This window comes from Dermacentor silvarum, chromosome 1 (genome assembly GCF_013339745.2).
Source record: "Dermacentor silvarum isolate Dsil-2018 chromosome 1, BIME_Dsil_1.4, whole genome shotgun sequence".
NCBI classification, from domain to species: Eukaryota; Metazoa; Arthropoda; class Arachnida; order Ixodida; family Ixodidae; genus Dermacentor; species Dermacentor silvarum.
The window spans coordinates 52,218,200-52,244,786 of record NC_051154.1 but is presented as its reverse complement, the minus strand read 5'-3'; the positions used below and the strand labels follow the sequence as shown (position 1 = coordinate 52,244,786).

At 46.9% G+C, this 26,587-nt stretch overlaps 1 protein-coding gene across 1 annotated transcript; it reads right to left on the bottom strand.

Moving 5' to 3' along the window:
* Positions 1 to 177: 177 nt before the first annotated feature.
* On the bottom strand, positions 178 to 22,239 carry LOC119463060 (uncharacterized). Its single transcript, XM_037724107.2, has 2 exons — positions 21,869 to 22,239; positions 178 to 1,189 (listed from the first exon to the last, which is right to left on the bottom strand). Exons 1-2 carry the CDS (start codon positions 21,876 to 21,878, stop codon positions 639 to 641), a joined length of 561 nt encoding a protein of 186 aa, XP_037580035.1. The 5' UTR covers positions 21,879 to 22,239; the 3' UTR covers positions 178 to 638.
* Positions 22,240 to 26,587: the final 4,348 nt, after the last annotated feature.

Sequence of the window (26,587 nt, the reverse complement as noted above, 5' to 3'; positions counted from 1 at the left end):
ATGGCCATATATAGCATATAAGGGGGCCATATATGGGGATATTCAAAATTGGGCAGATATGGCCATATATGGCCCTTATATGCCATATATGGCCATATCTGCCCAATTTTTAATATGCCCATATATGGCCTTTTTCATATCAGTCCATATCTGACATTTTCGTAAGGGTGATTACGATTTCAATGACTCGCAACCAAATGGCAAAGCGCCTTTTAATATAATCTTTCTTTGTACCATTCCTTTGTGTATCGTGCTTTTCTGGTAGAGAGAACAACATGTAACGAGTATATGGAGACATGTACAAGCACTTTCTGGTGTAAAGCGCAGTTCCGCACCCTGCGCTGGTTCGTCGGAAAGGCCATCAGAGTCCGTAGTATTTACAGAGTTCTTGAAGAACGCACGACAACAAGTAGGAAAACAGCACACGTAAGACAACACCAGGTACGCGCCACCACTGAATGCCCCGCTTCTGCTCCTTGAGAAATCGTTCCTGCGACTGCTCAAACCCTGTATCGCGCAGCGAGCGGGCACTTGACTGCCAGTGGACTTGACTCACGCGGGAACACACCAAAAATGACTCGTCTAGTAGAAGATTTGCGCCCTGCCACCCTTGGGCAGCGTGAACATATCGGCGCCCGCTAGAGGTGCACAGAGTACGCGCGGTCACACACGGTAGGAGTGCTTTGCGAGACCGGCGTGGCCTCAGAGACCACGCTCTTTATTCCGTTTCGCCGTGGATCCGTGTTGAGCGGCTTCCACGTCGGCGTCAGCTCCGACATCGCAGGAACCGCCTGTGCCGGCGGATAGCGTGACGATAACGGCGACGACGACTGCGTAACTGCCTCTTGCACAGTGAGCACGATCTCGGCGCTTCGCGTGTCACCGCCGCCGTTCTTGGCCGGCGCCGGCGCAGCAGGTGCACATGGCTTCGCCTTGGTGTCGGCAGCTGGCGCCACCAGTGCTGCGGGCGCTGTCGAGGCGGTTGCAGCCGGTGCTGCAGGCGTGGCGGCTGCGGCCGGCGGCGTAGCGCCGGTGTCTTTTTTCTTCTGCGATGCCTTCTTTTTCGTTGCGGCTTTCAGCTTTTCTTCGGTAACGCAACACGCGTAGATGAACACGAAGACACCGATAACAATAAAGACGACGATAATGGCGATGACGAAGGCTGTCTCGCTGTCGACACCTTTTCGACCTGCAGAGAGCATGAAAGCAAGCGTCAGCAAGGCATGCCAAAAATGTCTGCTCGCTTTCTCCCACCTTACCCCACTTCGAACTACACGTTACTGGGGAAAATGTGTTATTTCGTTGGACGTGCGCGACTGTTGCGCAAGAGCCACTTACCTAAAATTTCTAACCCTACCAGTGGCCCCAAAAGTCGAGGTCGTGTTTCCAAACCCGCTAACCCCTTATCTAGTGAGATTTCTTTCTTGACGGGCAGCACGTGGCCACTACTTTTGGATGTGCTCCTGGCAGTGGGCACGGGAACCTTTCTTAGACGAAGCGGGGGGGAATATTTACAGCAGAAATATTTATTTCTGTATAATTGGGTACCATGCCTGTACTTGACTAGTGAAAGAATTACAGTTAACTATCGGAAACAAAGGATCAGTTCTAAAACAAGATAACCAATTGTCATTAGAAAAAACTACATGAGTAGCCTCTCAACGACATTAGAGCCAGGTTGTTAACAAGCCCTCCAAGAAAAAATGGCTGTTGCATTCAATAGGGCTTCTACTGGGGCTAGTTGGTATGGCATCCTTCTGTTGACTGCGCTATACTGTTTTACAGAAGCCGAAAAAAACGACTGACACTCATGTGCGCAACCGGTATGAAAATCCATTGCGCACATGTGTGTCAGTCCTTTCTTTTTTGTCCTTTGTAAAACCGTACAGTGCACTCAACAGAAGGCTGTTGCATGACTATCTTTCCAAAAAGACAAAATAAATGGTTGCCGAAAACAAGATGAAAAATTGTGGAAAAAGATAATATAAACACTACTGAAGGACTTGTCTACCACAGACACATGTAAAACGTCCCGTTGCAAGGAAAACATCGCTGGTTGTAGCGCAAAAAATAAAACTCCTGCACAGCTAGACATCCAAAAACAGTAAGTGACAGAGTGCAAGCAAAAAATCACAGGTTTTCATGTAGGCCTGCACTGCGAAACAATAAACAAAGATTGTATTACCCATATTATTTCTGCATTTCTACGAAAACTTTTTGCCGTTGTCACACTTCTAATCATTAGCGATATTTTGTTTAGAGATGAATAACAGTAACTATGGGCTTAAACAGGTTGTTGCGAAATATTTGGTCAGTTTTGAGTATTTGAATATACCGAATGGTTCATTTGTGAATACGAATCAAATATTACACGCTCGTATTCTTAATCGGAACTTCTAATATTCGTCCCCCCCCCCCCCCCCCCCCTTAGTGCCAAGTATGCTTTTCTTTCTGACGGAACCATGTTCGCCAAGAATGCAATTTACAGCATTGTTACCAAATTCGAGTCGCCGAAGGCGTCAGTTTTGACATGAGATTATTTTTCTATTTGCCGAGACTGTCATTGTAAACCAGCGCATTGAACAGAACCGTTTTTGTCTCGATTTTCATACCGGTTCAGCGAAAACGGTTCAATTACGGTTCAACACCAGAGCGAAGAATTAATGGTTGAAACCTGTTTGAACTGATTCATGCTTGTTTGCATAACTGAAGAATAATTACGGGAAAACAGCATAAACTTACTTTGTACAAAAATACGACGATGCTCCTGAGCTGCACAAAATGACTTAAAAAAAAGGCACGCGTGCTCTTCTAATGGCTGCCAGTAGATAAAAAAAAATTACGCACATCCAACACAAATGTTGGAGTCTATGGGAAGCGTTAGTGAAGCAGTTCAAGTTGATGTAAATCAGGCGAAATTTTGGTTGGTGTAACTTTCTGAGTACAAGTATTCGGGCGACATATTATTTCATCCAGTTTGTGTGAACCATTTGATCGTGGTGCTGCATCTGTATCTTGTGTTGTGCATGCGTCGTTTATGTTGTAATCTCGTGTTGTACGAGATGTTGCATCTTGCGTTGTACATGCGACACAGGATCCTACCTTTTACGGTTGAAAAACGACAGGGAGGACAACCCCGGTAATGCTTCCATTCACAATTATCCATCCGAAACAACACCGTAATATCCAGAGGACATACTCAGCATGAACACACGAGTACGTTAGGACGTCCTTAGAGCATCCCTGCATGAGCCTTATAACATACTAATCAAATTCATTTGTACGGCCTGAGCACGTGTTCAGGACAACATTCGAGGATCTTTTCAGTAGGAAACCTCTGTGAAAGCATCTGAGATGTCTTGCATAGTCTGGCCTTGGTTGGTATGCAGAAAGGAATTTGCTGTTGGGGGGGTGTCAACTCAGTGCTGGAGTGCTAGGGAGCCGAAATATTAGCAATTCTGTGCAGAATTTTTGAGTAGCTGCTCTGCGGTTGTGTTTCTTGGCATAAAGCAAGTGCGCCATCCAATAGTTCTAGTTATAGCACCATCCTAAAAAAAAGCGCAGCCCCCCCCCCCCCCCCCCCCCATACCCTCTATATTTAGAAATTCTTCTGCCAGTACCTGTTCTCGACAAAGGAACTGCTTGGCTTGGTTTTATTTTAACTATAACAAGACAAGCATACGTAAAAGATCCCAGTTTGCCTCGGCTTTCACTGTCGATGCAAGCCTCTATACGGTCATCTTCCAATAGCGATCTGTCTGACTGCTCTACTCGGAATTGACGCACTTGTAGAGCAATATTTTAAATATGTTTTCTGTATCTAAATAAAAAAAAAAAGGCTTGTTGCGACACATAAGTTCATTCACTAGGTTTTATATCCCGCGGATAATTTTATTCTTACAGGTGCAAAAACAAGTCGTAAATTAAGCAATGTAAGCAAATTGGTTAATACTTCATGAATGACAAAAAACAACAACAAAAAAAGTCATTTCTTTTTACTGGCAGAAGGAGACTTCGTAAGGCAGAGACGACACAAAAACGAAATATTGGTTGTAGCGCTGCCCTGAGGTTTCCCACGGCGCATTTTATATATATAGAGAAAGAACATTACTGTCGCTCAACGGGTTAATGAGCAGGCGGCCCCAGTCCAGGCCACCTCTCTGAGCGTGCTTGATGACAGATAAAATGTACGCTGCCAGGTATTCTTGCACCTGGAGTGTGGTGGCCGTAGTCGGCCACCCAAGAGGAAGTAGGGATAGGGAGGGGGAGATTAGGTAGTGTAGGAAACGAAAGGTGGCATATCCACGTTATATGATAGGTGTTCGGGCAGTCAACTCAGCGTATGCACGGAGGGGTATCTTAGAGACCTCGGAGAAGGTGGATGCGCACTGGGTTTGGAAGGGTGTCTGTGCCTCGCGGACGATAGTGCCATGTTAACGTGTGAGGTGCGGGTGTAGAACAGGGAATAAGTGGCGCCAAAGCCTGCATGGCTCGAGGGAAGGTGAGGCTGTGGGACTCGTCTTGGTAGATTTTGGGATGACGGAAGCCCGGAAAATACTTTAACAGGCGAGCAGGTTAGCCCCTTCATTGCCCGGCATACCCTGGTAACCTGGGATACATGCGATTCCGACAGGCGAGTGCAGGTCGCGTTGTATTTGCTAAGCGATGTCGTGTCGAAGCGAGTAATGTATCAAACACCGGCAAGTGGCCATGAGTCGGTGAACATAATGGCGAACGAGGTTGTCGAAGCTGAGATAGCGTGAGTGATGGTCGCTGCAATGGCGTGTAATTCCGCAGTGCACGGGTCCATATGGGAGGAAGGATGGTTGTCTGAATGGTGTGCGAATGGTGATCTGTGACAGCTATGGTCGTTTGTGTTCCAGACTTGCTACCATCTGTTTGAAGGCAAGCTCGGTATGGATGGCGGGCAGTGTAGCGGATATAGTATGCGGTGCGTTGAGTGCATCGGGTCGAATTTAGTAGTAGGTGCACGTGCCGAGGCATTGGTGATATGGGAATATGGGAGCGACTAGCAGTGGGGAGAACTTCGTCGCGTGGAGAGGGGGCCGGTGGAACATGGTGGCCTAGTTGAGTAAGAATGTGTCCTCCGTGTCGAGTAAAAAGCAGATTTCCTGACGGCGTATGTGGATGGCAATTAGTCCATCAATCGTGATGTGACAGCCAATTTCGAGCAGGCCCTGGGTGTTGGCACTAAGGGGGAGGCCCATGGCTAAATTGTTGAATTTACGTATCAGCACGTCCAACTTGGTTCACTGCAACTGTGTGAGTCGAGTGTACGGGAGATGGTAGCGGAGGTGGGATATTAACAAGGCGTCGCTAATTCTCCACATATCCGTCTCTCTCAGCCCGCGAGAGGAAGTGGAAATACGATCGAGCATGCCGAGAAGCTGTTCGCCCAGTTTTAAGAGGTGATTAACGGTCGTGAAGCCACCACTATCTTGCTGGATGCGAAGTCCTAAGAGGCGAATAGTTTTAAGACTGTGGTATGGAGAGGCCGTTTTGTTCGAGTTTAGAGTTATGTTCGTCAATGAACGGCCGCTAAGGAAACAACAGACGTAATTATATAGCCTGGCGCCACAGTATGTTGCTTGGAGCTCCTCTCCATGCTGTCATGGCGAACATTATCAAAGCCTTTTCGAGGTCAACTGCAAGAATTTTAACAGCGGAGCTGTTGTAGGTCGAGGCTGTGCTATCCGTCCGTCCGCTGGTGTCACGCAGGTGCCGTGACCAGCACAGGAGAGGCGCGCTGGGGGAGCAGGCGACCAACGAGAGGGCGCGCGCTGGGGAGAGGAGGCGACCAATGAGAGGCCGCGCTGGACGCGAGGAGGCGAGGCGATGGGTATAACAGAAGGTGTTTTTACGCGGCGCGCCCTTTCGGATAACGCGCAACGCCCAGAGCTGCTACCGACGCCCTCCGCGTTTCCCCACGTTTCCCCGCGTTCGCGCCGAACGCGCGCGGTGTCCGTGACTGTAGCCGATCCCTCTGGCGGCGGTTCGGCAGGTTTCGACCAGAGAACTGCAGACACGCGTTAAAAAGCATCAGAAGTCCCTGCCTCTTCTCGCCTAGCAACGTTTCAATATAAGTTCGTGCTGTAGATCTGTGTTTACTTGTGTTTACGCAATTGTACCACGTGCAACACATGTACATGTAACACTCGTAACACTCAGTGTAACTAACATAGCTTCGCTGTTCGACCATCTTCGCGGAGTGGAAGGGAGGTATAATCTTTATTCTTTCCGTAGGGCTTTCCCGTGGGGCACGGAAAAGGCAGTCGGGTGGTGTGTGTTCGTCTAGAATTTTGTTTAGGGTCGTGCGTGCGGCTGTTTTAGATTCAGGAGGATTAAATATAATCCACGGACTAGACGCCACGCAGACGCAAGGTGCAGTGTGTCAGTGAGTTTGTGACAGATGCTGTACCGGTGCTCTCGTGTATCAGATTCCGAATAAGTGGCCATTTGGTCATTGAGGAGGAAGTTGCGCTTGCGCCGGCGGCGGTTGCACTTCTTACGTTTCCACCTACAGATAAGGCTGTGACGAGCCTCCCAAGAGTAAGGAAGATGGGCATCCACCGCCGGCGCATTCTCTGATTGTTTTAAGGTGTAGGTATGAAGCTGGGGGAGTGCAATGATGAATTTGTTGCATCTACGTGTGGTAGTCGGCGGGAATGGAAAGATCGTCCGAATCGGAGTCCTTACGAAAGTTATTCCAGTTAATGACTGAATGAAGACAGACGGGTCGTTTGTAGCATACCTGTCAACCGGTGAACTTTAAAATTTGTAATAAGATCACAGACACAATAGGGGAGAGAGTAGGGGGGGGGGAAATAGTAGCCATTTTTTTCTTCAAGTTTGCTTTAAGCATGCACACACCATGTAGTGGAATACATACGTACTTTACTAAAAATAAATTATTTTTAGGCGTAGCACACAAACAGCAGCAAAATTGGAACCGGACGCAGTGACGACTGACATATTTCGTTAGATAACAGTGACTCAGCGACTTTCCTGTTGCCTGGTTGGCTTGCTTTAGAAACTTGTCTGAATTTGTTCGGCTTGCTTTAGGAACTTGTCTGAACCAACTACCCCGCCTGCATATGGCGTCTGGGGCTGCAACAAAGAGGGCGGCGAAAGTACAATTACAATTTTTTACGCATTTCGTTAATAATCTGTCGCCGCCCCACTTTTAGACACCGTAGTTTTCTTAAAACTTGACGCAGAATCGTGAAACGAGCCCAAATTCGTAAACTCTACAAAAAATTCGGGAGAGTTGGCAGGTATGGTCTATAGTTAGCCGCGTACGTGGAGGTCGATCTTGACGAGCGTGGGATCGCTACTGAACGTATCGTGCGCGTTGGTCAGTGTGGCTTTCGTCGGACCTTGTAGGAGGGTGGGATCTCGTGTAGTGTCTCGTTCCATAGTTTCCGTGACGCGTGGGCGAGTTGGGATCATTAAGAAGGGTGAGAGGCTCCTGTTGGATGATGGTTGGAAGTGTGGTGCCTTAGGCACTATCTTGGTTGTGTCCTCATGCTGTGCATGAGTTGCACTGAAATCTCCGGCGCTGAAAATTCGGGAGGATCGGAGGTGTGCCGTTGATTCGAGGAATTGAATGGACTGCTTTGGCAGGCTGTAACGTCTGTTTCGCAGACGTGATGAGCGGAATTCTTGGCAAAAGGGCGAGAGGGAGAGAGATTAACCGTGCGGCTGTATGATCTGTGTTGGACGGGGTTATCGCGCAAACCTTTTCTGTCAGAGTAAGGAAAGTGCGTTCTGATTGCGATGGGTAGTGTATGTATTGTATCCGCGGATGGAAATAGGTGAGCCGGGTTCTTGTATCAGAATGACGTCTGGTTTGTGTGGCTGAATAGCAATGTGCTGCGCTAGGAGGCCACCCTTGAATCAATGAAATCACCATCTTTATTCCAATGTACAAATTGGAAATGGATGCACTTGCAGCGAGACCACTGCAGTTCCACTGCCAAGCGTGGAGTGTGTCACTCTTGATGCTGGTTCACTGACGTTGTCGCAAGGAGGGGGTAGGCGACTGAGCGTGGCGCTCCGAGCTGGTTTGCACAGATGCGTGATCTATGTTTCTTCAATTATAATCATGCGGAAGGACAGAGATTTCACCTCGGCTTTGAGAGGTGGCATGTTGGAGCTAAGGATATCAATCTTGATCGAGTACGCGGGACAGTTTTGCCTCAAGCGCTGCTTCAAATTTGGAAGTGAGTGAGGTTATGGTAGTTTCGAGTATGACGTTAGAGATTGAAGTAGTAGTTGAGGTTGGAAGAGGTTAATATTGTTGGCTGTAGGCGGGTCTAGCCTTGTTAGACATGCCGGCAATTTCTCCGTCCGGCGGGGTATCGGCGAGTACTCTGGCACGGCTATACAAGAACTTACTTGTCGCATCTCCCTTACGTGTGACTTTAGGTGATGTTTAACAGTATTTGTTGGAGCGTTCTGGACTTGTGACAGAGCGCAAATTTTTGTTCGACGCACTCTAGCGTCTAGGCTCTCCACATATGCTTGTGTGAACTGCTTCCCCCAGGCACCGGACATTCAGGAAGAAGGTGTCCCGACTCCTGAAGTTTTTAAGTGATGTAGATTGCTAATGATTGTAATGCTTGGCAGATTCATTTCCGGGTGTTGTGTTGGGGTGCTAGGCGGCCCGGCGTGGCACCGTCTGAGGGACGGATCAAAGGTCGCGGGTTTGTGTCCTATTGCTCCTCGCTATGCGCATCGTCTTGTTCACCCGTCTCGTGCTGCGCTTCTGAACAGTTACGAACTTTTCTGAAAGTAATAGTTGCAAGATTGCTATCGAAGCAGGTTTCCATTGCAGCGACGACAGCCTTTGTATGCGCGTCGATAGTATCGGAACTAATCGCACGGGAGAGCGGGGGAGTGTGCGCGAAGGGGCACGAAGTTCAAGATGGGGTTGCTTGCGCGGAGGATCGGACTCGTCCATGTTCTCCCGTTGCCGGTGGAGAGGCTACAGGGGTTGGCCTAACAATGGGTGTGCGGGATGTAGTCGGGGGACAATGCGCATGAGTTCTTGGCGGGGGCTTGGCCGTAATCACGTGCGTTTTGTTTGGTTAGAGTACGGAAGAAGGTAGGTGGAAGGGGAGTAGGGAGGGGGTGACTGACTCACAGGTAAGTGGCTCGAGGCTGAGAGTGCAGCTGGGGGGCTGCTGCGGCTGCGTTTAGACCGTGTGAACGGTTGTGTTTAGAGCAGTTGCGTCCTCGAGGGGGTTCCATAGGTTTCTTCGGTGTGGACGGCGCGGCCGAGTCCTGAGAAGGCTGTTGGGAATGTGGAGTGGGGGTGATGTTGACAGAGGAAGGGGGCGGTTGGACGGTCTTCGCGTAAGCTGAATCGTCTGCGGTAGGCGGCCTTGCGGATGGCAGGTCAGCCTTTTGACGGACTTCGGACTTGTTGTCATCGGCATCGTGATCGTTGCCGAAGTTCGGGATGTAGTCGGGTACAATGTGCATGAGTTCTTGGCGGGGGCTTGTACTCGTGAGGAATTTCGGAATCTGATTTGTCAGTGCCTCAAATTTTGCAGCGAGGTTGATCATGACATAGGCAGACGTCTTGGCGATGCGCGTGTGACAGAACTGAGCCTTGGGGGGAGGGAAGGGGAGAGGTGACGTGTGCATCGCTGCGCCTCATTCTTGTAATAGACCATGTACGGGACGTGGGAGCCGCGAAATGTGATGAGGGTTGTGCTAGTTTTCCCCATCGTGCGAGCAAACAGGATGTCTCAGGTATCGGCCTTGAGGTGTTTGAGGAGCTCCGTCGATGGGGTGTGCGGTGCTACTTGGCGTATCACGCCCTTGCAGGAGTCATGGCGAGGCAGCTCGTATATCTTGATTGAGAATAGTCGATCGGAAATGTTTACTGATTGGATGACGAATAGCTCCGGGAGGATATTTCAATCCGTGACACTGATGGAGGCGAGGTTCTTGGGAGCTTGGATTGTAGTACTGATAGATTCGTTTTCAGCCTATGTGAAGCGGACCGCACGACTTGCGGCAGAGTGAAGCACACTGCAGGGAACCATAGTTCTGTTAGTTGAAGACCGGGAGAAACGCGTAAAATGAGCCAAGTTTATGCAGGCTTAAATTTTCGTCATCGAGGTGCCACCGCAGTCCACCTTTCGTTGTCTATTACGTAGCGTGGAGGCATGGTGAAAGACAAGGAGCCGCCCCTACAGCCACTTTGGCGAGGCCCGTCGTTTGGCTCGGAGCGGCGATAGGGTTATATATGCCGGCAGAGGTGGTCAAAACAGAGGAACCGATGGTAATTTAACTTGCTCTGGAGAGCGACGAAGCACTTAGCGCAGTTTTACGGAGGAAAACACGTCACAAGAACAGATCTGAAAATATCAAAACAATAAGCTATCAGAACTGACATTTAGTCCATCAAGAAACGGCTTCAACTACCAAAGATGGCGATTATAACTTTTTCAATAATAATTTTCGCTTTAAGTTACGTGTTAGCGTGGATGTTACAGGTGGCGCTTCCTGCACAACGCGATTATAAATTCAATGCTTACTTTTCGAGGGTCATTACACGCTGAACAGGTAATCGCTTATTACCTATATACTGACGAAACTACTGAGATAGGGTCCGTTGCAGTCGCCAAGTACGTCAAATTGAAGTGCTGTTGCGTTTGCGGAAAGGCTGCGACTATACAGGTGATCGTATTTTGCCCAATATTCTGAAGCCCAAATATTAAAGCGCAGAATAAACACTGATGGTGATGTGTTAGCTCCTAGATCACAATTTAGCAAAGTGGCACCATCTAATGGATGTTGAGTCTACTACAAAAAATACTGTTATCTTTAATTCCTGCCAGTGTAGATCCTCAACCATTTAATGTTGCTGCGCTAATGCAGGAAGTCCTCGCCCTTTATCCAGCAGCACTGCAAACCTTCTTTCATTCCTGTACGTGCTGCCAAAGAACGTATTAAAGCTACGTTAAGTTTGCCATCTGTTGCATGTGGTAAATCATTACAGAAAAAAAAAAGCAGCCTCGTCATTTTCTACGTGCGGGCTTTTCTATAACACTCTCTGTGAGTATGAGCGGGATTAGAATTGTTCCCAGGCCTTGGGTGCTGCTTTACATGACTCTACTGGCGCAGCTCTTGAAGGTTAAGTCATGAGCTCTCTCTCTCTCTCCGGAGCATCGGAGTGGGATGCGCGGAGCTACCCTATACGCGCCTGCTTACACCGGTGTTCCTGATAAGTGTGGGGCAGTGATGTATGCAGTGGTGCAATTATGTTTTGTACTTTGGACTGAGCTCGAGCTAAATGCGTGTGTTTGGACCTGCTATCCATATTAGTACGTGGAGGACACCATCCATATTAGTACATGGAGGACATGGAAGACTGCAAAGTGTATCCCGCATTTGCGTAGCGGCGTGGACAGTAGTTAGATGCTTATTGAACGCTCCTTCATGGCATTCTTATGTTCATTATTACCATTTTCATGATCAGTTGTTTCGCTCAATAATTTATTTATTTCTGAAGAATAGAGAAAAATAGAATATGCTGAAATATTCTCTACCTCAGTCTCTTCTCAGCAAGCCATTTATAACAGAACAGAAGAGGCCAAGAGTCAAGCACGATCGCGAGGGCGGGCAATAATTACCAAGAATACATGCGTACATAAAATTAGGCTGAACTTTAGAGTACGTAGAATAAAACGTAATTATGTCGAATGAATTTGAGTGCCGGTTAGAAAAGACCTTTGTCGACCACTGTGCGTAATAAGTTGGCAGTAGACAGGACGCACCTCTCGAGCACCGTAGTGGGGTAAATCCTCAGAAAGCGCCTAGCGTGAGCCTGTGCACCTTTCTAGAGAAGTAGCAGCTTAATATCCGCTTGCTGTTGTTGGAGGCGTATGCGCCGAAATTGCTCGTGCAAACAGAAGCGAAAGTGTTCTACGAATTAAAGCGTGTTTGTGGGTCCGAGCTGTCGTAGCGCCCGTAGTGTCCTGGTTGAATGTTGTCATGGCAATAACAATGTGTAAGTGAAAGCCCTGTCCGTCAAAAGTGGGAAGGGCCATAACCTGCGCATAGCCTTTCCGGCAAGCGCTGAAGCCACCAGCCATTGTGATCGTCGCGCTTGAGTGTCCTACACAACGAGAGCACTAGTCCCTGCAAGACGAAAGCGAAACCGGTTTTGAAAGCCTGTGCACGATATTCACTCAATTTAGCAAATAGCCATGTTATCGTTTGTTTTCGTCGCCTGGACAGCGCGCCAATAAGTCTGCATTGTTTTGTCAACATTATCAAGTCAACAGCAATAGCTCTATTGGCTCTTTCGCTTCTCGATGTGTTCGCCTATAAATCGTGCCAAAAACCCCCATCAATATCATCCCCATCATGTCGCCAAGGAAAATGACGTCATTAGAGTGATAAAATAAATATTAGTGTTGAAGAAAAAGAAAGACATGGCATAGATCCACTGAACGCTGAGGCCGTGATAACCGGTGTCCATCCAGGTAATGCGGAGAATGCCACTGAGCCAGTCCTCGTACTTGCCATGGTTCTTTCTTTCTTTAATTCTTCCTTTACGGGGGACGATTAGTCCAGGCATCGTTTTGGTCCAATACTTTGCGAATAAGATTTCAAAAATATGTCTGTATTGAGCTCTATCTAAACACGATCGCGTCGCGATATATGTTTTACAGTCGAAACGGTGTCTTACCGAAACGGTATTACAGGGTGTCCCGGGACAACTATCATGTACCAAGATTTAAAAATATGCAAATGCCACGTGGCTGGAGAGAACGAAGATAATGTTGTTTGTCATTGCTTGGAGATACTCAGATAAATTTTTTAATTCCGCCTAATTACATAATTAGTCTTAATTATTAATTATACATCTTCTCAAATATTATAATTAGATGAAAAGTGTCAATGAGAAAATTGTAGAGCAACATGAAAAACTCCCGATACAGCTTTCTGGTGCTCAATACGTGCTACATAAAAGTTTTTCCGAGCGTGAAAGAAGCCCGCGAATACACGCAAAATGGCCGCGTGACTGGCCGCTCGAGGCACTTTGCGTGTATTGGCGGGCCTCTCGAAAAACACTTTTATGTAGACGTATTCAGCAACAGAAAGCTGTTTCGGAAGTTTTAAGCGAAGCTTTATAGGCTCACAAGTGTCGGCGGTGGTGGTGGTGGTGGTGGCGGTGTCACGCTGAAGTGTGGGCCGATCCTGGTGATAGTGAAGAAAAGGTCCAAGCTCAATGGCAAATACCAAGGACAAAAAGGAGAGAAAGAGAGAGAGGGAAAGAAAGACAGAGAAAGAGAGAGAGAGAGAAAGGAAGAAAGAGAGAGAAAGATGGATAGATAGAAAGAAAGAGAGAGAAAGAAAGAGGCAGAGAGAGAAATAAAGTCACCACGAAGGTCAGAGAAAGAGAGAAACTGAAACAGAGAGGGAGAGAAAGAAAGATATAGAGAGACAGAAGGGAAGATAGACAAAGAAAGAGAAAGAGAGAGAGAATGGAAGAAAGAGAAAGAAAGAGACAAAGAGAAAGAGAGAGGGAGAGAAAAAAAGAGAGAAAGAAAGATAGAGAGAGAGAAAGAAAGAAAATCACCACGAAGGTCACATACACACACGATCGACAAGCTTTGCTTACCCCCATTTTCTCGACAGGGGAAGGGCTGGTGATTTTTTTCATGTTGCTCTACAAATTTCTCATTGGCAATTTTCATTTAATTATAATGTTTGAGTAGTTGATTAATTAATTTAGACTAATTATGTAATTAGGCGGAATGCAAAAATTTATCTGAGTATCTCCAAGCAACGACAAACAACATTACCCTGGTTCTGTCCAGCTACGTGGTACTTTCATATTTTAAGATCTCGTTGCATGGTAGTTGGGACACCCTATATGGAGGAAATCGTTATAGAGAGAAAAGCAGGATAGGGGGGTTCTTGTGCATGCAGACGTTTCATGCGTGCATACTGGGCTCGCTTAGCTCCACAGATCACGTCCATCAATCACTTTCGCGAACGGAAGGAACAAAGGAGCGGTGCATGCAGTGTACAGTACACATACAGGATCAGGCTTCCATCTTAATGGTTTCGAAAGGACTTTTTTTTCAACTTGTATTTAATCCATCGTCTCAAATATGCGCTTTGCTGTCTTAATGTCATTATTGTTTGGGAGATTCCCCTAGAACAGCGTTCCTACGACCAATTTCAGAAGTGGCTCGCTGACTTTTAGCAGCTCAGAGTGCTGCTATACTATGAGCAAGCAGCCGCAGGATCGAGATCTCAACGAAAAGAGGCCGTGAAGACCACGTGAGATAGGCCGAACACGCGTAGCGGAAAGCGGAAAAACGAGTACAGCCATGTCTAGGCGGAATAACAGCCACCGCCTATGTCCACCAACTTCCCCTAAGCAAGAAAAGTTTCACTCGATATATCTACAATAAAAATGGGAACGTCTATAGCAAAGCCGATACGACTGTCGGCCTTTTAAGCAACGCACAACGTGACTCCACTCTCTCCTTCCTCACTCCTTCTCCCGCATCTTGCATTAACAAATAACTGCGCCGTTCTATCCTGTTTACGTCTATCAGATAATGAACCTTCACTCTTCATCGTCTCATATTTCGCGCCGCATCGCACCACGATCCTGGCCGCTCCATGTACGTCGCGCGTCATCCCCTAAAATAGATCGGGGGAGTTCAATCTCCCTGTGAAAGCATCACCGACAGGGGCAGCGTTTCGCAAAACGCTGGCTAGCGCGCAGCAAAAAAAAAGAAAGAAAAAATGCGAGATGTAGGGCTCCAGGTTCTTATTGGTTGCCATGGCAACGGCCGTGCAGTCGCTGGAAGGCGCTCGTCTTTCAATTAGCCATGTGAACGACGGCGGTGCTCAAGTGAGAGAACACTATTCGCCCACACGCAGCGTCGCAGTGGAAATAATAAGCCTGCCTACCCGAGATCAACACATCCTGCTGAGTCGCGAAGAAAACAAACACAGGAAGCGTTGGCGATCGAGGCGAGCAAGAACGGTATCGCCTTCTCTATTGTGGCCGACACCAGGCTGTGTTCTCGCAATCGAACCGGTTAGCCTATCTGTGGGCCGGGGTGCGCGGGGTACTGTCTCTTGCGAGCCCCCTTTCAACCATAGTTCCACAGAACCATTAGTTCGACGCATCTCGAGCCTGAACCGCATAATTTATGGCTACCTTCCACAGCCAATCTGAAAGGAGTTGGAATGAGAGGAGGCAAGAGAAAAAAGCAGAAGGCAGGGAGGTTAACCATCACCACGTTGAAAGGCGTTTCCGCATGGCACCTGCGCCGGGATAATAGTATTACGATTCTATTAAAGCGAACCCTCCGGGACCTCGCTGCTACTGCGGCTGCTACTGCTGTGTTGCCGAATAGCTCAAAACGGAACTGCACGCCTTATACAAATAGCCATCTGTGCTACCCCTACAGATGTGCCAGTGGTCGGCTCTGTTCTCTAGCGAATTACGCACTGAAACGGAAGCGCAACCTAACTATCCTATATAGCATATATATCCCTTATACGCTTTCAAGGGACAACCTAGTAAACATCGCACGGGAACGCAGGAAATGCACAGAACTAGTCGAAATTCACAATCAAGCTTTCCCGCTGTCTCCATTGTTGTTCACGCTTTATGTTAAGGGCATAGAAATACGACTGGAGAACAGTGAATTAGGTTTTGATTTATCTTGCATCCTTAATGTGCAAAGGGTGCAATAGAGAGTCCCAGGGCTGATGTATCCGGATGACATATATAGTGCCATTAGCGGATAATGCAGCATATTTACAGAGATTGCGAATACGTGTAGCAATGAAGCGACATATCTAGGCCGTAATTTTAGCACATAGAAATCGGGAATAATTGATATTTTACGAAAAGACGAGTACCGACGAATATACGAGGCATATCGCCTATTTGAAGCACGAACTTGCTCCCGGTATTAGAATGCTACTTAAAGCAAGGTATTATTTTCGCAAAGCAACATTGCTAACTCTGTATTATTCATTTATTCATAGCCATATCAATTATTGTATTACAGCGTGGGGTAACACATATCCAACACATATAGCACCGCTACAGCATTTGCAGAATCAGGCCATCCGGATATTGTCGTTCAGCTCACTCTACTGCAGTGCTTCTGATATGCTTCAAAACCACAATCTACTGCCAATAAATAAACTTGTTCAATATAACTTGGCCGTAATGTTATTTAAAGTAATAAATGGCCCTCCCCCAGTAAATATATTTTCGGTGGTTAACTTGGTAAACTTGAACCGCACGAGGTTTCCAGCTAACAATAATTTCCTATTGCCACTAATTCATACTAATTATGGAAAACAATCTGGATATTTCACAGCATTGTCTACTTGGAACAGCCTCCCACTAGAGTTCAAGCGCTCTTCTTCATTAGGTCTCTTCAAGAAAACCTTATTCACTTTTCTACTAGAGAAACAAAATTGATCACATATCTAGTCTATTCACTTCACTCCGGCTCATTTCTCTTTCGTTTCTTTTTCCTTTATATGATTTACAATTATGCACACAATAAACATTTTTCGTTCGTTTTGTTTTGAATCCTTTAGCTACTATCTTAATTGTACTAATCGTTAGTAAGTCTGTATTATTTCCAGTTTGTACTTCATTTACTTTGCCTATTATTCCACTTAGTGATTACTACATTGCCGTTTTAAGTTATGTATATTAGCACAAATGTATATTTTCTGTCAGGAGGTCCCCTTTCAGCTACATGCTCTGGGACTTCCTTCTGTTTACTTATGTAAGCATGTATTCTACTTACGACAGAAAATAAACTGAAACTGAAACTGAAACCAACGTTGTATCAGTTCAACAGTAAGTCATACTAACAGTCAAGCAATATAAGTAGCTCTGTGCATAAATACTCGTATACGGAGGAAATGCCTATGTTCAAACATCAACAAAGATAATTTGAGCAGATATAATGAAGCTATAATGACACATAGAGCACTTTGGGGCTACAGTAAATATGAGGAGGTGCTAAAAATTTAGCAAGAAGGAATGGTGCCAGCGCTAACACTCGCAAATGTAATTCTGTGCTTAAAATCGGAAATCTTGTCGGGGTTGGAAGTTAACGAAAAGTCGGTGGGCCGGTTGGAATTGGGGTCCCACGGTAAAACCACAAATGAGGCAGTGCAGGATGACATGGGTTGGGCCTCTTTTGAAGTCGGAGAAGCGCGGAGCAAAATTAGTTATGAAGAAATGCTCAAGAACATGGATGAAAAGAAACGGGTGTCTAAAGTGCACAAATATCTGTACCTCAAAAGCGTGGAAGAGGTTAAGAAAATTTGCAACCAAGTAGAGGGTAATTGAAAGTATAAATAGACAACCAGGAGTCACCAAATTATCATTATTATTATTTGTTTCAAAAACATATATAACTTTACATGAAAGGGAAAGCGAGGAACTAACTCGCAACTACCACCGGAAGGAGCAGAACGCTTACCTACTCTTCAGAGGGGAGGAGACAGAAACTTACAAATGGAAGATGGGAAGACGGGGAGGAAAGAGGCCAGAAAGAGCAAGACCAGAAAAGCAGAACACACGCAGTACAGGTCACGCACAGTAGGGCCGGTCACTGCAGGTCACGCATCTAAAGAATGTTAAAATAGAAGAAATAGTGCCTGAGGTGTTGACATTTGAAGGAACATAAATAAGCTACAAACGTGAACCTAAGTTAATTACGTCTAGAAAAGTAAGGAGAGCGCGATGAGGCCAAGTAGATGATAGTCCCTTACTAGCGACGTGCGCTAAAAGGAAGTGGAGAAAGATGCGGGTAGGGTAAATTGTATGCAAAGGATAGAAAAAAAAATGAGAGATCACGGAGATTTACAAATACGGCAAGAAAGAAATCAGCAGCAGAGAAAATCGCTACGATAACACAACGGGTACTGCCTTAATATTTGAGGGCTGAACTGGCTGCCTGAGGACAAAAACATACCGGAGAAAATATTCGCAGCAGGATGGGACATGTGCCTTCTGCAGCAAAAGTCTGGGGACGACGAAGAACATCGTGGTGTAATGCCAAGATATTAACCCGGGAAACATTGGGAGCGCCTACCTTCCAGAAGCGCTCTGATTCAAAGCGGATGGAAGGATTAACTGTGCAGCGGTCGAGATAAACTAGGGACGTTTAAAATAATGGCGAAAAAACAAAACAGGGACGATATCGATAGAACCGGGATCGTTACAGGCAAACGAAACTGCACAATATAGAGGTATATGTTTTAATTAGGAGAGAAAATACTAAGGAGATATATAGGTAAAGTGCTAGACTGCGATAGATGTAGTAAAACCGGATTAGCTCAAGCAGGCTAGGTGACTATGTCTCCACCCTGTTTCGAAGGGGATGATCATCCTTCGCTAACGGTTCGTGAGGCGCATTCGTCGCTGAACCAAAGTCCCCTGCGTGTCGCTTAATTATTGAGATGCGCCATTTTGTCTGGCCGGTTCATCGCAGTTTCGCAGAGACCGATTCTCACAGTGTGTGGGATCTGCGTGATTTTTTTTTCTCATGATATTTAGCTCGCGCTTCGTGAATAATCAGAACGGCGTCCTGCGCTACGTTATCATCGGGATCGGCCAGTCGTGAGCAGTGGATAATAAGAAAGGAATAGAATCGAGCTAAAGCAATCCGTGCATCATACCGGCCCTCTTGGTGCCAGAGCGTAGCAGATTGTGGATATGATTGTTTTCGTCGTTTTTGCTTACAATGTGATTTGACAACGTGGGCGTATTGTGTACCGTAAAATAAACTCATCGCATGCGTGGCACCAAGAACAACGCCAGAATGACACGTTAGGAAACGCGGTTACGCCTTGCTCTTCTCTGCAACACCGATGCTGGCGACACGGCTGAGTTCCCGCGCGAAGCCAGACGCTGACGAGTTTCCATCACAACAAAGAAAACGGCGAGAAGAAAAGGGCAGTTTACTAGTCGAACCACCGCCAGGAAAAAAATGTTTCCACGAAGAAGAATTTCGTTCGTTCTCACAGAAATGGAGCAATCTGCATGTTGCTTGCCCTTGAAAACCAACGCTGCCGCGGTGTGGTTTTTGAAGACCCGTATTGTATAATCTTGGCGGTGTCTTCTAAGCCTCCGGTGTATAGAACTGGGCATGCCAGTTAGGAATTCAGCGTCCATATACTGGATGCCTATGGATACAGGCATCCAGTAAGTGTATTTGGCATGCCAGTTAGGAATTCAGCATGCCTGTGGATACAGGTATCCACTAAGTGTTTGGTGTCTAGAGCGTTAATAGGGTTGCCACCTGGCCGGTTTTCCACCGACACGGTCGGTTTTTCTCTCACGGCCCCGGCTGCCGGTTCGACCCCCACACCGGCACGCCATTTGCCGGTTTTCCAGTTCTCCCTAAATCGGCACATGTATCACAAGCGCTCTGTCGGGCGTTCATACATAGCAAATGGTTGCATTGTCGCAAGCGGGTTCATTTGAATAAAGATGATTCAAACCCAAAGTATCGCACAGAATTGTAGGGCGTACCGGCTTCTTCTCGTGACCGTTTTGCCTTTCTTTTCCAATTTTTTAAATCAACTTGAAACACTGTTGGCTGTGTATCGTGTATAAACGCAAGAGAAGGTGTTCCGAACATATGTGCAGCATATACCTCCTTGCAGGTTAGCGGCACCTAACTACTCGCTCGGCCTCAACTTTGCGAGCTTTCTTCGTGTCCCCTTGAGGCCACACATGCGCGCATACCGAACAACCGACAAAAGGGCAGCAAGGAAGCGCAGCTGGCGCGCAGGGGAGGCGCCAGGATTTTTCTGTTGGGAGAGGGGGGTGCGGGGGAATGGTTGCACAGCATGATTCTCCATTGTCGTTGGGGGTGCAACCCTCCTGCTGTGGTGGTAGGAAGGGGGCGATACGGCGGACAAGAGGAAATATAGAGGGGGTCGACCGCACCTCCCCCCCCCCCCTTTCCCCTCGCCCCCACCGTTACGGCCACCCCTGCTGTCACGGTTCCTAGGCTGAAAACAATTTTCACCTCTTATGCCCGCTACGACGGGCTGCTCTCGTTGCTTGAAAACGTGCACGCGTTGCAGGCCGCGAGCAGGTAACGCTTACCCCACATGCGGCGCGTAAATTAGCCCACCCGAGCGAGTGCCGGGACGTCCAACTCATCGCCCGGCCACACCGTTCGTTAGCGGATTTCACGAGGCGAGCGCTTTCGGTGGCATATACTCTCCCGGCGGATGTTTTCTGCCAGCTGAGAGCCGAGGTGTGCGACGGCGCAAGAGCGCCAGGGTGCCGGACGTACAACTCACTCTCGGAGCCAGCAAGGTGTGTCGCCTGCGCGCGTTTGCGCGGCACCCCCGGGCCACCAAAACGCTGGCGTCACACTTATGCGGGCACACAAAGCGGTGCGGTATTCGTGGCGCCAATTTTGAAGCTTCAGACCTAGGCCTTGGCTGAGAGCGCGCATATAACGAGAAGCCATTGCGAAGCGGCAGAAGCATAACTAGGCCCGTTAGCAGCGCTGTTAGTCCGAGAGCATCAGTAGAGCTAAGGGCAGACGAGGATCAAGCACTCGATGAAACAAGCAGCGCAACTTACGAAGATCGAGAATGCAAGCTGCATTATTGATCTTCTGGATGTTACGCTACAGAATGCATGCTGGTGCACTATATAGGCGACAGCATATCTCAAAAAAGCTATATAGGAACTTTGGTTTCATGTGGGAATTTTCTATTTGACGAGTGATTGATCTTTCTCCTTGATATACTGCCAGGATGGCAATTTGACAGTGCGGCTTTACAGTGATGCTGTATGCACACAGTAATAAACCTGGAGAACGAGCATGCGCGCGTGTGGGAGGTCTGGGAAACGCTGAGACGTCAGTCCAAGATCTCCGTACACACTCATGCTACTACGCTCTCACGCAGCCACTACATACTATCATGTAATAGCACATGTCGAGTTATAAAGAAATAGCGAACTGGTGAATTGCATGTTTTTGTGCAATATAATGGCTTCGCTGCAATTGCTACCGCTTTGTGAGCAATGCTGAGGTGATAAATTCAATACGTTGCTGAGGCGGAAGCGTCCATATGTAGTGAATCGACAAGTACCGTCAAGTTGACATTTCAAGGCTTGGTTTTGTTCAGTCCAAGGTTGTCTAAACGGTGCCGCAGCGTCACGTCTCCCAGTTTCACCCCTTTTCGCTTCGCCTTTCTCCATTGTCTTTGATGCATCTACATCACATATAGTAGTAGCTATTTATAGACGCAGCTGATGCTTCATTATGCAATAAAATTTGCACCGTGCAAATGTACATCACGTGCAAGAGCTATGACGAAGCGTTTTGCCAAGACCACAAATATGAATGATAATTGTTTCGCAGACCTTGCTCGTTAAACAATGAAATAGCCACACAGTAGCTGTCACACGAAATTGGGATATACCTCTCAGGTCTGCGTATACAGAGCTGTGGATTCGTCCTGCTTCGACGGTTTAGCAAAGAGCACGCGCGGCTACACGGAGAACCTGATTTGAAGAGAAATCTTAACTAATGGGCGGCTACTCATAATCTGTATGTGATTCAGTGCAAATGATTAACATGCGCCACCGTAGCAACAGAGTCCACACTTGCACCAATATCTTATACTTGTACGGAAGCGCTTGCATCAACGCTGAGTTGCACTGGAGCGGTATTTCTATGTGCTCTGCACTCGGCACTGCCCTGTGCAGAACGAGTGCATCCGCATGCGCCGTTGAACGGCTCTTCCAGTGCACGCGCCGCAGCAGCCGAAGGCGCCTCACCTGGGTGCATGGTGGTGGCTGAGTCCTGCGCCGGGGCGGCCACTCGGAGACCAGGCGTGCGGCGCGGCGCGCATGCTGCGTGTGCGACCGCGCCAAGCCGGGCTGCACTGCGTCCACGGTATCCCCGGCGTGACGCGTGCACTAGCCTAGGCGTGACGTCAGCGGATACGGGGGCGGCAACGATCCATGCCTGGTTTGCTTTCGGCAGCTCCGTTGTCAAAATTCCCGCACGCAGCGTGATGGCTTCCTCAGTCCTTCACCCGCTTTCGCTTCCGGCTCGTCCGCTGCGGCGCCGCGGCTGCGGCGCGCGCACCTCCCTGGCGGCGGACAGACGACGACGAGTAATGCGACGCTTGTCATTGAACGGGCCCACCTCGAAGTTCGCGGCCGCGCAGTCGGTGATGGTGCGCAGCAGCGCCGCTTCTAATGACAGCCCTGGGCCAGACGGTTCGGGGAAACCGCGGGCACTGACGTGGCCGGCCGTGGCCCCGCTCGGGGCCAGCCGGCGCCGCCGCGGGACCCTCCGTGCCCCGGCGTCATTAGCGGGGCGCATTCCCCGCATTCTCGGCCGCAATCGGCACGGAAGGGTGCATCGACAGCTGGGCTGGTTTCGGCCACTCCTTGGTCAACCTCCGCCCCGGGGGGGACCACTGTCCGGTTACGCCCCGAAGGTCACTGAGACCCTTGCGAGAGCGCATCAGTCTGCCCAGAACAGACGTGTTCAGAGACGACAGGGCGCAAAGATAGCGGTCCCGACAGTACTGCTTCGCACCCGATAGTCGGTTCTCCTGCAAAATGTAATCCAATTTAATCGTTATTGCTATGACCAAATAGCTCTCAATCATGTTGCGCGCGCATACATTGATGGCTTCTTAGAGCCGCATATATACTTTTGCTACTTTGGCTGTAGTGGAACTTGTGTCCACCACGTAATCACCTCTGTGACCGTCTTTCGAGTGGAAACTCCATGCATGTTTCTAATCGCTTCTCATCGGTAGAAAGAACCCTGAGCGCGAACATACTAGGCGACCTCCGAAAACTGAGCGGAGAATTGCGTAGAACAAGACATATGGTGTGGAAAAAGCACATATAGAGGCATTTTTTCTCACTCTCTCTTTTAACATTTATGCCTAATACAGAATGAAATGCAAAGTTCTGTCATGACGTTCTTGCGTCAAAACATAAGTTATAATTGAAGCAATGTTATTCTGATGCTTATTTTTCTGTGTAATTTGTTGTATCGTTTCTTCGCAGCTGTTTTTTAAGATGCTTCAAGGAACGACGACACGATAAAACACTGGCTATGTCAGTGCAAGCCTTTGCACAACTAGTGTTCTTTAATAACGGGCACTTCTGTATGTGTGACACGAACTTTGCACTGACAGTAATTATTTATGAAATACATTTATGGCTCTAAAGTTATCGCTGATGGCTAATGAAAGCTTATGAAAAATGAAATTTCGAAAGTACGGCTGTTACTTAGTGGTCACAATAAATAAACAAGTGCAAAATTCCTAAACTACGGAACCTGTGTACACTTTAGCTCACCACATGGGATATGCTCTCGTGTGTAGCCTAAAGCATGCAACGTAAACTGTTAGTGCTAGATTGCTGTGGTTGGCAAGCTTAATTGAAAAATTGAATTTGAAAGTTCGCAAAAAAAAAAGACCACTTACTAAATCATTGCGATGAACTTAGTACGAAGCTCTGAGAAGCCAAGTTAACATCTCTGCTACAGGTAACAATAATCATGCACTTTCTGTCTAGTGTGGCGAAACGTTGGAGCAAGCTATTAATTTGCAGAAATAAAAAAAAAGTGAAACACCTATGATTGCGATGCTGTGGTTACTGTAATTGTAGTAGAAGCTTCCTTCGGGGCAATTTTCGGGAAAATGAGCAAATCAAAAACTGAAGCCCATCGAAAACATCATCGTAATTACCGAAGACGTCCTCGGGTGCAGTGACAGGCGCAGTCCCCTGCGCGAATCCCTACCCTTCCTTACCTTTCTACTCAATACCAACAATCACGCCACCACGGGCATCGTTTTTCTGCACTTCCTCGCGGCGAGTCCTTTAAAGTACCGTTAACCACTGGCATTGACGATTTGCGAGGATTAAGAATGTTCTAACCCAACCAGCCCATCATCGAAAGAAGCTATAGCGTCAAGGGGAGGTCGCAAACAAAACGGTTATCCCGGTCGGCTGGCTCATTGATGAAAAAGACTCTCGTACAACAAGGTCAGGGTAGCTTTTTTGAATCTGCCCACGAGGTGCCATTTTACCGGCACTGCATTCTTGTGCTCGTTCTGCCAGTCTGCATTGTCTTGAAGCCAGGAGGGAGGAGCAGACGCACTAGATGGTTCGCCTGTGCGGGGAAAGCCCTGATAATGGTTTCTCGGCGGCGTGTCAGACACTTGGGCGCGCGTTTTAGGAGACGACAAAATGCTGGTTATAACCACAGGATGCGCACATTTCGATAAACGGTGGCTGGGTACATCTCTCTGAAACCCGAGGCCTAACTGATGCCGTTATAAGAATGAGTGTGGACAAAGGAACATTCCACATTCCAAGGCTGACTCTATATTATTGCGCACTCCGCTCCATGGAGCAGCGTTTTCTATTGCCTTTTTGGTATTCTTATGCGAGATTTAGCTCTTCCCGAGTGTAATATTATGATGCGGAAAGTTTGTGAGCTCACTCACAAGCAGTTCACTGCTTTCGAGTTCAATGTAGTTGTCTGTAGACAAAGGCAGTGAACTGAGTTTTTTTTCACAACTTAATAATAAAGCTGTTGAACATTTTTTTATATTTATTTATTTTACAATACTGCCTGCAGCTGCCTTCGCAAGCCAGAGAGGCTACACAGTACATCTGTAAGCTCTCATCAAACATTTAAACAACGATACACTATACAGGGTGTTTCACTTTAGCTGCACCAAATTTTTTAAAATTGCCTGTGTCAGATAGCACAATTATAATCCTTGATCTAAACTATTCGATGAGGCGGGCATTACTTCCACGAGAAATCAAAATGCCTAATTGAATAATTAACATAGTTACGCTAAATAACTTTTTCATTAATTATTTTACGGCACATCTTTCAATATACGAATTATAGCCACTGATTTCGCAAGGCGTATCCACTTGGAATGAATTCTCAGGACTGAACCAGTTTTGAGATATTAATTTTCAAAGTGTCCGACGAAATGCATGGGTGTTCCAGCTAACTTTTTGAGGAAAACGCAGTTTTATGCATTGAAGCACAAAGTTATTTGGAACGCCCATGCATTTCGCCCATGATATGCCTTGTAGATAGTTCATAGATTGAAAAATGTGCCGTAAAATAATTAATTAGGAAGTTAATTAGCGTAATTATGTAAATTATTCAATTAGGCGTTTTGATTTCTCGTGGAGGTAATGGCCGCCTCATCGAGTAGTTTAGATCAAGGATAAAAATCTCCCACAAGCAATTTTTTGAAAATTTGGTCCAGCTAAAATGAAACACCCTGTATAACAGACGAAGGCAGAAACTTTTGTTCGGCGTTCTTAGGAAAATATGTTTGGAATCGGTTTGTCCTAGCTAGGTATGGGCATACAACCTAGCTACAGTTTAGCACTCAGGACCGCTTTGATAGAGCAAACAAAAGTTGAACCCATTCGAGACATATTTTACACTGACAGAGCTGATAAAAATACTAACTTCCCTTTCTGCCATCGTGCACTTACAGTGATGGAATCTGGAGCAGCTGCAACATATAGAAAACAGGCAAGGCAGTTTTGTAAATGTAATAAAATCAATCTTGCTGTTCGGCGTTAGAAATACACAACCCTCACGATAATTGTAGGGTGATGCGGGTACCACACAATAGCCGCGTACTCAAGGATCGCGCGAACCAGGGTACGATATATGGCTCAAGCTTAACACTTGAAGTACTTTTTACGTACCATCGCAAAAAGAGCAGTTTGTTAAAATCTTTCACGCATACTTTATTCATGTGCAAATTCTAGTTAATCTTATGGCTAACTGTCAAGACCAAATAGGTGTCATAACAAACTGACCGATTATGCTGACTTCTAATGCAAAAGGTATAAAGAAGGCGGGTTTTCTTAATTGTTATTGCCATAATACGGTTTTAATAAAATTTAGTGGCATTGCCTTAAGTTCTGAATAGTGTTCGAGAGTTTACAGAGCTGTAAGTTTAATGGCGATCTAGTGTATTATAGTTCATAATAGATTAAACTATGCAATTATTAGCGAACAGTTCACCGTAACGCAGTTATCGACAGCACTGGCAATGGTGTTTGCTAATATGTAATCAAAAAGCAGTTATCGTTCAAAAAGATTGATTTAACAGATGTTGGTCGAATTGTAGACATTGCATGATGATATGTTCTACAGAGGCTTCAGGGGTGTCACAGTGTACGCAGTCTGAAGTGGGTCTTTCCGTATGCGACATAAAAAAATGGTCTGTGTATGCCACACCGAGTCGTAAACGATGCATGGGTGTAACTAAGGCCTACCTTATCTTGAAGTTTGGCGAAGAGCATAATAAAGGATCAATAGTGTACAAGAGAGATGATTTTGTCCGCTCATCTAACCACATGGGTTTCGATAATCTGCGTCTCAGTCCCCGTAGTGCTGTTTTGGCATCAAATACAGCGAATGGTAAAGGTATGAGTTCAATCAAATTATGCTCCGCAGCAGCCACTTTGTCCGCG